Raw genomic sequence first — 13,754 nt, 5'->3', positions numbered from 1 at the left:
CCTGCCCATCGCACACATTGTGTTGCTCCTGTGCCCTATTTTTTCTTCTTGGTCTTATCACCAACTGACCTGCTATAATTTACTTCTTTGTCTCACTACCCACTCCCACACTACCTCCCCTCCACTGGAATGTAAGCTCCATCAGGTCAGGGACTTTGCATTGTTCACTTCTGTATTTCCAGTGCTGGAACTGGATCTGCTCTCATAGACACTCAGTGTAATTATATGTCGTATGAATTAATGAGAGCATCTTTCATATAAGGACTAGTGAAATAAAATATAATACATATATACAGTGGAATGCTCTACAGTTGATCAAAGAAGTGAGATATATATGTGCTAACAATGAAAGATCTATAGATACTGATAAATAAAAATAGGTGGCAGCATATTATGACTTTGAGCCTTTAAATCGTATTGTTACATAATTTTATATATTTCGACATAGGAAATTAATTTTTTTTTTTTTTTTTTGTGGTACGCGGGCCTCTCACTGTCGTGGCCTCTCCTGTTGCGGAGCACAGCCTCCAGGCGCGCAGGCTCAGCAGCCATGACTCACGGGCGCAGCTGCTCTGCAGCATGTGGGATCTTCCCTGACCAGGGCACGAACCCATGTCCCCTGCATCAGCAGGCGGACTCTCAACCACTGAGCCACCAGAGAAGCCTGGAAATTAATTTTTAAAATTATAAGCATATAATTTTCTAAATTGTAAAAATAGTACATACACATGGCCCACAAAAAATTGAAGTGATGGAGAAGAGTAAAATTCTTTCCTTTGTGTTCCTCAGACAGACAACCACTCTTAAGAGTTTGTGTTTTAGATTTTTTCTACTGAATACCATTTTAACGTCAAATTATCTCTTGTGTAATCAACTTTATTTTTTTTGAATATTTATTTATATTTTTTGGCTGCATCAGGTCTTAGGTGTGGCATGTGGGATCTTTCGTTGTGGCGCGTGGGCTTGTGGGATCTTAGTTCCCCGACCAGGGATCAAACCCGCGTCTCCTGCATTGGAAGGCAGATTCTTTTTGTTTTAACATCTTTATTGGAGTACAGTTGCTTTACAATGGTGTGTTAGTTTCTGCTTTATAACAAAGTGAATCAGCTATACATATACATATATCCCTATATCCCCTCCCTCTTGCGTCTCCCTCCCACCCCCGCATTCCACCACTCGAGGTGGTCACAAAGCACCGAGTTGATCTCCCTGTGCTATGTGGCTGCTTCCCACTAGCTATCTGTTTTACATTTGGTAGTGTATATATGTCCATGCCACTCTCTCACTTCGTCCCAGCTTACCCTTCCCCCTCCCCATGTCCTCAAGTTCATTCTCTACGTCTGAGTCTTTATTCCTGTCCTGCCCCTAGGTTCATCAGAACCATTTTTTTTTTTTTTAGATTCCATATATATGTGTTAGCATACGGTATTTGTTTTTCTCTTTCTGACTCACTCTGTATGACAGACCCTAGGTCCATCCACCTCACTAGAAATAACTCACTTTTGTTTCTTTTTATGGCTGAGTGATATTCCATTGTATATATGTGCCACGTCTTCTTTATCCATTCACCTGTTGATGGACACTTGGGTTGCTTCCACGTCCTGGCTATTGTTAATAGTGCTGCAATGAACATTGTGGTACATGACTCTTTTTGAATTACAGTTTTCTCAGGGTATACGCCCAGTAGTGGGATTGCTGGGTCTTATGGTAGTTCTATTTTTAGTTTGTTTTTTTTTTGCGGTACGCGGGCCTCTCACTGTTGTGGCCTCCCCCATTGGGGAGCACAGGCTCCAGACGCACAGGCTCAGCGGCCACGGCTCACGGGCCCAGCCGCTCTGCGGCATGTGGGATCTTCCCGGACCGGGGGCACGAACCCGTGTCCCCTGCATCGGCAGGTGGACTCTCAACCACTGCGCCACCAGGGAAGCCCTGTTTGTTTTCTTAAAAATATATATTTAGCTTTAGTTGAATGCAGTACTATTAGGGTGATTAACATAGGTTGTTGGCATGGATTTTTCCCTGAGGTGGCATAGTACTGCTTCGCAAATAGCCCACCATTCCGGGGGTTGGGAGGCGGTGACTGTGTTCCCTGTGTAAGCATCTCGCAAACTCTAGGCAGAAAGACCAGCTCCTTTACAAACATGGAGATAAGGAGAGCATTGTTTTGATAGGTAACTATTTCACTCTTAGTGATGTATTCCATTTCTTCCTCCATCGTGTCAGTTGTGGAGGGCAGGGGTACTGTACTTATAGCAGGAGCCCTCCCCTGGACCCACTTATTTTCCATTTTTAAATATTTACATGTTTGTTTTTTATTTAAGAGACCAGTTCTTGTGCTTTACCCTTGGGTCAGAAGCAGTAGTATCCAGGGCCCACATTATGCAAGGAAGAGATCAAGAGAGGACCCTATTGGACAGTATAGGTTTTATTTATGTATTTACTTATTTACAAGTAAATAAATAGGTTATTTATTTATTTGTTTATTTATTTATGGCTGCATTGGGTCTTCGTTGCTGTGCGCGGGGGCTACTCTTCGTTGCAGTGCGCAGGCTTCTCATTGCAGTGGCTTCTCTTGTTGCGGAGCACAGGCTCGAGGTGCGCAGGCTTCAGTAACTGTGGCTCGTGGGCTCTAGAGCGCAGGCTTCAGTAGTTGTGGCGCACGGGCTTGGTTGCTCCGCGGCACGTGGGATCTTCCTGGACCAGGACTCGACCCCGTGTCTCCTTCATTGGCAGGCAGATTCTTAACCACTGCGCTACCAGGGAAGCCCCGTATAGGTTTTAAATGTCTGATGATTGTCCCATGGGTCACTCCTGGTTCTTTTAAAGGTAAATCTCATTGTGAGGCTTTGGAGGAGCTCTCTTGAAAAGACCCAGCCTGTTTTACTGCTGATGTTTTCAGCTGTGAATTTCTTTATTTCACTTTCTCTATCAGTCTGATCCCAGCTGCTTTTGAATGTTTCTTAAAATTTAAAGTTTTAAAAAATTTCTGATTCTCAACTCTCCCTTGTTTCTTAGTGCTATTATGATTTTATTTTTTAAAAATCTCTGAATATCAGTAGGACTTTGGGAGATCCAGCCTGTAATCATGAATTAGAAGCTAATATTACTTTTATAATAGGAACAAAGAATATGGAAGTCTGGGGAGAATGTTTTGCAAAGTAGGGGTTGGACTAAATTTACAACTACAATGGCCCGCTTAGCAAGGCCATCGACTTCTGTTCTCATTTCTCGAGGACATGATTCCGTAATCGTGGACTTGTTGGGAGACTGTAAGCTCTCTTTGTTTTCCAGTGTTGCACTTCTAGTGTTTAACACAGGACCAGGCACAGAGGTTCATAATTAATATCTAATGAATGATCAGATTTAGAGCATTTTTTTCTACCATGGATTCACTTGTCACAGTAGGTCCTTATATTTTTGTAGTTCTTTTTTTTGTTGGTTTTGTTTTGTTTTTGCGGTACGCGGGCCTCTCCCTGTTGTGGCCTCTCCCGTTGTGGAGCACAGGCTCCGGACGCGCAGGCTCAGCGGCCATGGCTCACGGGCCCAGCTGCTCCGTGGCATGTGGGATCCTCCCGGACCGGGGCACGAACCCGCGTCCCCTGCATCGGCAGGCGGACTCTCAACCACTGCGCCACCAGGGAAGGCCTATTTTTGTAGTTCTTTTACCTTTTGAAAGTATTTTCGTTTTCATGAGGATTTGCTACCTCCTTACCTCTGTCCCACTTCCTCAGTTAACTTTCTACATTTTTACTTCTTATCATGGGGCTATTTATATGTACATTTTTACAGAGAGCTTTAATTTGGAAACATCCCCTTGAATCACATTCTAGCAATATTGGTTTGCTGAAAGAAAACTTAGAAATGAGCACATGTTAAAAAAGCATTTTAACAAAGCCCATATACCAAAATCTAGAAGTTCATAGAAGGGCCTTTTTAGCCGGTCATGTGATTCTTACTGGCTTTTATTATAAAAGCTGCTCAAACAGTCATGTTTGTTTAGGGACAAATTTTAAAAGGAGAGGGTTGTAAGAGCAACCTAATGATAACTGAAGGAGATAATGCTTGAATCATAGTGCAGTATGATTTGTGAGTTTATTTATTTTTTAATAAATTTATTTTATTAATTTATTTTTTTTGGTTGTGTTGGGTCCTTGTTGCACACGGGCTTTATCTAATTGCGGTGAGTGGGGGCTACTCTTCGTTGCGGTGTGCGGGATTCTCATTGAGGTTGCTTCTCTTGTTGTGGAGCATGGTGGGCTCTAGGTGCGCAGGCTCAGTAGTTGTGGCGCACAGGCTTAGTTGCTCCGGGGCATGTGGGATCTTCCCGAACCAGGGCTTGAACCCGTGTTCCCTGCACTGGCAGGTGGATTCTTAACCACTGCACCACCAGGGAAACCCAATATGTGAGTGGTGATGACCCTTAATCAGTAAGACAAGGTTAGATTTGCCACATTGTAGAAAGAGTGGGGAACATTTTCATCTCTAATCGCTGCTCTGACTTACAGGCTGTGCGCATTGTTTAACCTCTTTGAGACTGACTCCTCTCTTTTTACTTCTTTGATCCCCACATCATTCTTCTCTCTTCCCCTAAGGTTCTTGTATGGAATGTGAGAACCTGGAATCATCTCCTTTCTTTGATTGCTTATTTCCTTCAAATCTTAACTCTGATATTACTTTCTCAAGGAATTCATCCCCAACTCATTAAGTTAGGTTATGTACCCTGCTGTGTACTCTTATAGCATGTATCCTAATTGCAATTTTGCATTTATTATATGATTGTTTATTTAACAATTTCTTTCAACAGATATTTATCGGGTACTTAATACATCGTCTCTTGGATTGTAAGCGTTATAAGGCAGAGTAATGACTGGGTCTGTGGGTTTTGTTTCTGTTTTTCTTGGCCACTGTGTCCCTAGCACCTAACACAATGCTTAGACGTAGGGTGTTCTCAGTGAGTACTTGTTGAATGAATAAATAAAAATGGAGGTGATAATACTGCCTACCTTACAAGGCTGTTGTGAGCCCTCAGTGTAATTATGTGTATAAAGTGCTTAGCTTGCTTGTGGCCTGTAACTGTTGATGTGAGGCATCAGTGTACCGTGGACATAGAGATCGGGTATTGTGGATGCAGATAGCCCTCTATTCTTGTTCCCCCACTAACTAGCTTTGTGACTGCACGTAGGTGCTTAATATCTCGGATTTGTATTTTCTTTATGTATAAGTGGAAATAATAACTACCTTATAGGGTTTTGTAAGGACTGTGTGTGATCATGGTGATAATTGCTCAATAGGTGGTGGTTATACATTGTTTTAATGTTCATGAATAAGACAATAATTAAAGGAATATATAGGAAGTATCAAAAAATTTACATATGTGGAAACACTGTATTCTCTGATGTGATGATAATACTGTATTGCCATTAGCCCATAATCCCCAGAATATCCAATATTTTCTAATTATGTCTATGATGGGTTGTACTGTGTTGGGTGCAATTTTGTTTTTAAAAGGACTTTCTGAAGTACAGGTCTTCCTCGACTTACGATGGGAATTAGGTCCTGATAAATACATCATAAGTTGAAAATATCATTCGTAAGTCAAAATGTGTTTAATACACCAAACCTACCTAACATACAGTAGCTTAGCCTTGCTTACCTTAAATGTGCTCAGAACACTTAACGTTAGCCTACAGTTGGGCAAAGTCACCCAACACAAAACCTGTTTTATAATACAGTGTTGAATCTCATGTAATTTATTGAATACTGTAGAGAAAGCAAAACCCAATGTGATTGTCTGGTACAGAATGGTTGTAAGTGTATTGGGTTGTTTACCCTCATGATTGTGTGGCTGACTGGGAGCTGTGGCTCACTGCTGCTGCGTAGCATCATGAAAGAGTATTGTGCCATATGTTGCTAACCCAGGAAAAGATCAAAATTCAAAATTTGAAGTACCATTTCTACTGAATGTGTATTGCTTTCACATCATCTTAAAGTTGAAAAATGGTTAAGTGGAACCATTGTTAAGTCGGGGACCATCTGTTTAATGATTGCATATTCTTGAACAGTTGAATTATATTAAGTCCTAAACCTTATAAACTTGAAAATGCCTTAGAATGCCCCATCATTTATGTGTAAAAGTCACAGTAAGCAAGTGACAGTATTGGAAATCAACCAGGATTTTTTGGACCACTGAATGTTCATGGATAATGTTTGAGGATATAGGACGCTATTCTGAACAGTAGTTCACAGTCCTTTCTGCCTGGAGTCACAAGCATCCCCTGTGCTTTCGATGCTTCACCAGCCTTTCCTGCAAAAGCGTATTAAAATACAGCTGACCCTTGGACAACATGGCTTTTGGACTGATTGCTCAGGTCCACTTATATGTGGATTGTTTTTCAACAAATCCATTCTACAGTACTACACCATCTGAGATTGGCTGAATCTGCAGGTGCAGAACCATGGATACCGAGGGCCACCTGTAAAGTTAGATACGTGGATTTTCACTGCACTGTGGGCAGTGGGGTGGGTGGGGTGGTCGGCACCCTTAACCCATGCATTGTTCAGGTATCAACTGTACAAGTGAAAAGGGCATTTACATATTTGATAATTTAACATATTTAAAAAATTCATTTATAAGCATTTGATGCTTTTAACTATTTACAGTAACGTAGTCTAAGCTACCATGTCTAGCCCTTACTTTTCATTTGAATTGTTTATACTTTCGTCTTGGCTACATGGCCCTGACTTTTGACTTTCATCAGCAAGTGTTTCTTTTATATAGAGTTAATCATTTGTATTCATACAAATGTTTGTGGAGAAAGATGCAAAACTTCCTTGTGATTGGTGATGGACCTTTATTACAGGCTCAGCAAAACAGTCCCTCCTCTACGGGATCTGGCAACACAGAGCATTCCTGCAGCTCCCAAAAACAGATCTCCATCCAGCACAGACAGACCCAGGTAGGTCAGTGATTGTTAAACAGAGGAGGAAAAGAAGGGCGGAGGAATAAATACTAATAACTACATATAAAATCTAGGTCCTCCCTTTGTTGTCCCTTTATTTCTCTGACTTCACCTCATTATTTGTGTGTCTCGTATTCAGAACTTGCATTATGAATATTTAGAGTCTTTTGGAAGGTGCTTTTAATTTAACTTTTTGAGGTGTTTGTTTACCTTTCTGGTGTATTGCAGCAGAAATGATTATACTGCAGCATGATGTCAGGGAAAAGACCTCTAGGCCTAGGTTCAAACTCTAGCTCTACAACTTATACCTTATCTTTTTGGGCCTTAGTTTTCTTCAGTTCAAATCATCTATAAAACTGTGGTTGATTATCATCATCTTAGTGTATACAAAGCGCTTGGTGGGACAGTGCTTATTGTAGGCTTCAGTGAATCTTAATTCCCTACTTTGTGAAAGTACTTAATTTTTTCCTTGTACATACTCATTTAGCAAGACCTAGCTAAACTTCTTTTTTTTAGAAATTTTTATTGAAGTATAGTTGATTTTATAATATTGTGTTAATTTCAGGTGTACAGCACAGTAATTCGGTTATACATATATATGTATATGTCTATATTCTTTTTTTCCAATTCTTTTCCATTATAGTTTATTACAAGTTATCGAATACAGTTTGCTATGCTATACAGTAAATTCTTGTTTTAAACTTCTTTAACATGTGGCACACCAACATAATTTCTCCTTAAACAGTCTTCAGAAACTCCTTAATTTAGGGAATGTTGTGAACGTTCAAAGATAATATCTGAAAAGGATAGTGAATATATCCTCCATTTTGTGGTATTGAGCTAGCCAAATATTATGCCTGGTTTTCTTGAAGCCTGTTGGCACTGTGTTGCCTTCAAGACAGGATGCTTGGCAATCTAGGAGAATTTCTTAAGATGCAAGAGCTAAACATTCCCTCAGGAGCAGATTTTCAATTTTATTTGAATTAAGCTTTTGAATAGTTGAACAGACTTAGATAGTTGAGCGTTCATCTCTCCCTTCTGGTTACTCTTTGTTTCCACTAGGTGGCATGTTTGTTGTTTAGAGATTTGGGTCCTGTCTCCTCTGATGGCCTTTTCTATTCAAAGTTAGTTTCATTTCTAGAGTAGTTATGTTTCTTTACTGTTCAGCGCACAGCAGTTTGAAAATTCATATATTTGATTCCAGAGCTAATATATTTTTGAAGGGCAGGTGTAGCAGAACATAATGCTTAAAGAATGGGATGAGGAAAGCAGATTTAAATTCTTGAGCCATGCGATTCCAGGCTAGTTGTGTTGTCAAGTGCTTTTTTTTTCAGAAAAGTAATGAGAAAAATGTGATGACATGTAATATTTTGAGACTAATCCTAAACTTGTTTTCTCTTTATAGTCTGACCTCACAATAGAAAAAATATCTGCACTAGAAAACAGTAAGAATTCTGACTTAGAGAAGAAGGAAGGAAGAATAGATGATTTGTTAAGAGTAAGTATTAAAATGTTGTAAGAGATTTTATAACAGCACTAATTAATTTTATGTATATTTGAATTATGTACATATCATAGAGATAATTACCATAGCCAAATAATAAAGTTAAAAAGTAAACATTTGGATATTTTCCTTTAATCTGAGGGAATCTGAGTAGGGAACGAGGATCAAACCTATATTCTAAACTCTGTCTTTAAATTGGACATCTCAATTATAGAATTTTAATATTTAAATATATACTAGAGGAGTATATGTGTGGAGTATTATTGTATTTCATTTGGAACTGTGAGAATAGGTATAAAATGTTTTCCCATTTCAGGAAAATTGTTTTGTTTAATGTCCTTGAATTTTAAAAACTATTTCACAAGTACTTTTCAGCCCTGGTTTTGTATTTTGTATCTTTTATAACCTATTCATGTAAAGTTTTTGTGCTTACAAGAGAAACTTTAAAAATAACTAATATGGAATTAAAAATATACCTCTAGAAAATATACAGTGGTGTTTTTAAATTTTAATTTTATTGGAGTATAGTTGATTTACAGTGTTGTGTTAGTTTCAGGTGTATAGCAAAGTAATTCAGTTATACATATACATATATTCATTCTTTTTTAGATTCTTTTCTCATATAGGTTATCACAGAATATTGAGTAGAGTTCCCTGTGCTATACAGTAATACCAGATATTTTTTGAAATAATTTTTTATATATATATAAATTTATTTATTTTATTTATTTTTGGCTGTGTTGGGTCTTCGTTGCTGCGCATGGGCTTTCTCTAGTTGCGGTGAGCAGGGGCTACTCTGCAGTGCGCAGGCTTCTCATTGCAGTGGCTTCTCTCGTTGCAGAGCACGGGCTCTAGGTGCATGGGCTTCAGTAGTTGTGGCACACGGGTTCAGTAGTTGTGACTGACGGGCTCTAGAGCGCAGGCTCAGTAGCTGTGACGCACGGGCTTAGTTGCTCCGCGGCATGTGGGATCTTCCTGGACCAGGGCTCTAACCCATGTCCCCTGCATTGGAAGGCAGATTCTCAACCTCTGAGCCACCAGGGAAGTCCTTGAAATAATTTTTTAATATACAGTTTGGCATATTGACTGACCCATTCTTTACAAGTTTTTTTTAAGGTTTATTGTTTTCTTATTGTAAAAGCAATACATGCTTTTTATAATAAATTTAGAGAATAGTAAAAAAAAATAATATGACACCCATAATTCCATTACTGAGGTAAAACATTTGGTACATTTACTTCAGTAATTTTTTGAGCTATTTGTTGCATATATATAAATTTAAAAATTTTTTTATTTTTATTTTTTGGCCGCGCCACGCATCATGTGGGATCTTAGTTCCCTGACCGGGGATTGAACCTGTGCCCCCTGCAGTGGAAGCACGGAGTCTTGATCACCAGACTGCCAGGGAGGTCCCTGTAGCATATATAAATGCATCTATACATAAATACTACCAATTTATAAATAAAATTGGCTAACATTTTAATCTTCTCCAGTGTTTTTATTGTTCTCAAGCTGATGTTCCCTTTCCTATTCAGAAATATTTTTCCTTAGGCCTTTTTTTTTGTTGTTTGTTTGTTTGCTTTTCTCCGTCTTTCAATGAGGAGAGCCATGTTTGGACTCAGTATCTATTTTCCATCTTTCATTGTTAGCATCCATACTTGCTTGGGGTTGCTCTTATTCCTGTTTTTGTACACTTGGGTGCTCGTTGAATTACCAAGATTTATAATTAGATATGTGGGTTTAAAAAGTTCCTAACCTAGTTGCAGTATTGGCAGGTTTTTGTCCAGGGTAGCTCTGCTGGACTGAAAAAGGATCATGGGCTTGTCTTCTTCCTTCATCACCTGACTTTCTTAAGATTGAGAAGATGAAGTGAAAAACTGATCCTAACTTAGGACTCTTTTTTGGGGGGGTTTTAAAAAAATGTCTGGTTTAATTTTCCAGGGAGTGGTATGTTCTCTTTACTCACCGCTACCCTCTTTCTACTGCCTTGTTTTCTGAAGGTTGTAGTCTTTCTTTGGGTATAGAGCAGTGCCAGTGGAATGGATATGTCAAAAAAGAAGACACAAAAGGACAGCTGCCATTTTTTCAAGTTGATGAGAGCTTGTGTTTCTGATTTGGAGGGACAGGGGGAATGACCACTGCTCTTTATATCTGCTTTCAGGCAGGCATGGACCATTCATTGAGTTTTTCCATTTTAGTTAGATGTTTGGGTAAGGCTGCATCAGGAGCTGCTAGCCAGGTGCTATTTTAAACCTGAATACAAAATCGTTAGTGTTAGAAACCACAGAAATTGAGTTCTTAAAAGTTTAAATAAGCTGCCAGAGATTGATTGATGCCATAAATTTGATTACAGATTTCAATGCTCACCTTCCAAAAGTAGATTGAATTTCATATAAACATTACATGATCTTTGTTGTTTTTTTAATGTTTGTTTATTTATTTATTTATTTATCTGGCTGCGCCGGGTCTTAGCTGTGACACACTGTATGTGGGATCTTTGTTGTGGCATGCGGGCTCTTAGTTGCAGCATGCGGGCTCTTAGTTGCAGCATGTGGGCTCTTAGTTGCGGCATGCATGCGGGATCTAGTTCCCTGACCAGGGATCGAACCCAGGCCCCCCCGCATTGGGAGTGCAGAGTCCCAACCACTGGGTCACCAGGGAAGTCCCAACATTACATGATCTTTGCCTTGTAGATTTTTAAGTATGAATTAGTCACATTTACCCAAATGTACTTGTACTTAGCCTTCGGTAATGTGGTGCATAGAACTCTAGGGCTCTGTTAGAAGAACTAATGAGAAGAAATTATGTTTATGAGGAGAGTAGAAATTTGGAGATGGAAGCTGTTGTACAGTGGTCACTTTAAAATGAAGCTGAAAAGTCTCACAAATTGAGTGTGCTGTAGTATCTTCCATTTGTGCTTTTTACTGTTTCAGAAACACTTATATCATTTGATTGGGAAATGCTGTATTTTTTTCATAATTCAAGCAAGTTATTATAAAGTATCATTTATTTGCCAAAAGAGTAGATATCTTTTGTTTAACACAAGAATAAATTCAGGAGTTGCAAGTCAAAGTTGACCTTGGGTTAGTGGTTCTTCCCTTCTCTGTTATTGTAGGAGGCTTGAATTTTTCAAAGTATTTAGCCCTTCTGACCACAGCTAAAGTAACTGTGTATTTACATTCTGGTGTTCTTGAACCAAGATGCTGTATTCAACTTCTTTGTTAGTTCTGTCTTAGGCGGGCATGGGTGTGCCTGGCTTCTCTGGTAAGGGACATTTATATAAATCCATGTCTCTTCTTCTTTGGAAACAAGAACAGAAAAACAAAGAACAATTGAACATAAAGAACATTATGTAGTTTTTTAAAAAAAAATTCTGTAATTTTTTGGTAGTGCTTAATCACCCTTTGGAAGTATTTAATCTGTAAGTGCTAAAAACTGCTCTTTATATGAATTTTAAACATCTCATTCATTGTAGGACTTTTATTTTGTGACAATTTAAGTATGTGTGATGTACTAGATTTATCTGTAACTGGCTTTGGGGAGGAATAAAATATGATCAGTAGAAAAACATGCCCACTTCTAGTAGCAGAATTCATCTTTAATAAATGATAAGTTTATTTAAAGAGAATCAAGGAATGAAGTACTTACCTTCTTTTTTAAAAAGACATAGTTACTCTTACCTCTTTGAACCTTAATTTTGCTTATAATTTAACAACAAATGATTTTCAGACTCCCTAGAAACTGCTTTTGTATTAATCTATCTTCCTTGGAGCTAATTAAAAAATTTTTTTTCCATTGAAGGCCAACTGTGATTTGAGACGGCAGATTGATGAACAGCAAAAGATGCTAGAGAAATACAAAGAACGATTAAATCGATGTGTGACAATGAGCAAGAAACTCCTTATAGAAAAGGTAAGTGATTAGTGGTGGCCTGAACTCTGTACCCCAAGATGCTTAGTATGTTTCATTATTGTGGCTTCTATACTCTTTACCTGAAATGAAAATATTTCAGAGTAGGGCTTCTTAGGAAAAGACTTCTCATGATTTGACAGTTAGAATTCTTTCTTGTGTGGACACTGAACCAAGTATCCAGAGTGATAATTTGGGATATTTTTTCTGATTGTGCTTTGCTTTGAGTATGGTGTTGGTTGGACAGGGGCAGCTTGTCCTAGTTGAGTTTATTCAGGGTATTGCTCTCCAAAATTCTTACATTCGTCCTATTAATTAAAGCGTGTGTCCTTTTGCTATTACAGACATTTAGCAATAGTTTTATGTCTATTTCAGATATGGTATTTGGAGTAACTTAAGTATATAATAATGTGATAATTCAGTGCTTTGTGCTTTAAAAAACTAAGTTGGTATTTACTTGTATATGATTACTTTAATTGGCTGATGTCTCCTTTATTATAGTAACTGATTAGTTGCAACTTGCTTTTAATAGATATAAGTAACTATTTATTGAAAACTTTTAAAATACTACATCTCCGGTACTTATTTATCTTATAGTGAAAGTTTTAAGATGACAGTACTTCCTAATGAAATTATTACAAGCTAGAGGTTTGAGACAGACAAATGTTTTTTTTTTAAAAAAAAATTTTTTTTAATTTATTTTGGCTGTGCTGGGTCTTCATTGTTGCGGCTTGTTGTGGTATGTGGGATCTTAGTTGCGGCATTTGGGATCTTAGATCCCCGACAAGGGATCAAACCTGGGCCCCCTGCTTTGGGAGCCTGGAGGCTTAACCACTGGACCGCCAGGGAAGTCCCAGACTAGCAGTTATTTTTGCTGAAGTCTTTGAAATGCTGTTAAAAAGACAGGGAACACTGATAAAAGTGAAATGAATTATTTTATTGATGTCAAAGATACTGTGGAGAACTTTGCTTCATCTCTTAATCCATTAATTTTATAGAAAGGAAATAACTTTTTTCCACATTTATAAGAGAAATAACAAGGTATATGTTAACATAGAACATTTATGGGTTATATAGAACATTTATAGCTTTAGGGTACTTCCTGAAGTCAATGTAGATTTAGCCAGTTGTCCTAAACTTTGAGCAGTATAGTACAAAAAATAAACATAATGCTATGAGTTCTCATAGGAAAATAAAATTATTTTCTATTTGTCGTTTTCCCCTAAGTCAAAACAAGAGAAGATGGCATGTAGAGATAAAAGCATGCAAGATCGCTTGAGATTGGGCCACTTTACCACTGTCCGACATGGGGCCTCGTTCACTGAACAGTGGACAGACGGTTATGCTTTCCAGAACCTTATCAAGTAAGTGAATTGTGATGA

General features: G+C 38.3%; 1 protein-coding gene across 4 annotated transcripts in view; it reads left to right on the top strand.

Moving 5' to 3' along the window:
• Window positions 1–13,754, top strand: part of TLK2 (tousled like kinase 2) — a 101,755-nt gene that overhangs the window by 51,639 nt on the left and 36,362 nt on the right. For all 4 annotated transcript variants that reach the window (XM_082861754.1, XM_082861756.1, XM_082861753.1 and 1 more), the window contains 4 exons: window positions 6,861–6,956; window positions 8,365–8,457; window positions 12,265–12,375; window positions 13,600–13,736. In XM_082861754.1, the coding sequence (XP_082717880.1) occupies window positions 6,861–6,956; window positions 8,365–8,457; window positions 12,265–12,375; window positions 13,600–13,736 (437 nt within the window). The remainder of the gene's footprint in view (window positions 1–6,860; window positions 6,957–8,364; window positions 8,458–12,264; window positions 12,376–13,599; window positions 13,737–13,754) is intronic.

The sequence above is a fragment of the Leucopleurus acutus genome, assembly GCF_964270905.1.
Source record: "Leucopleurus acutus genome assembly, chromosome: 19".
NCBI lineage: Eukaryota > Metazoa > Chordata > Mammalia > Artiodactyla > Delphinidae > Leucopleurus > Leucopleurus acutus.
The sequence above is the reverse complement of the archived record's forward strand: the minus strand, read 5'-3'. Positions and strand labels throughout refer to the sequence as shown.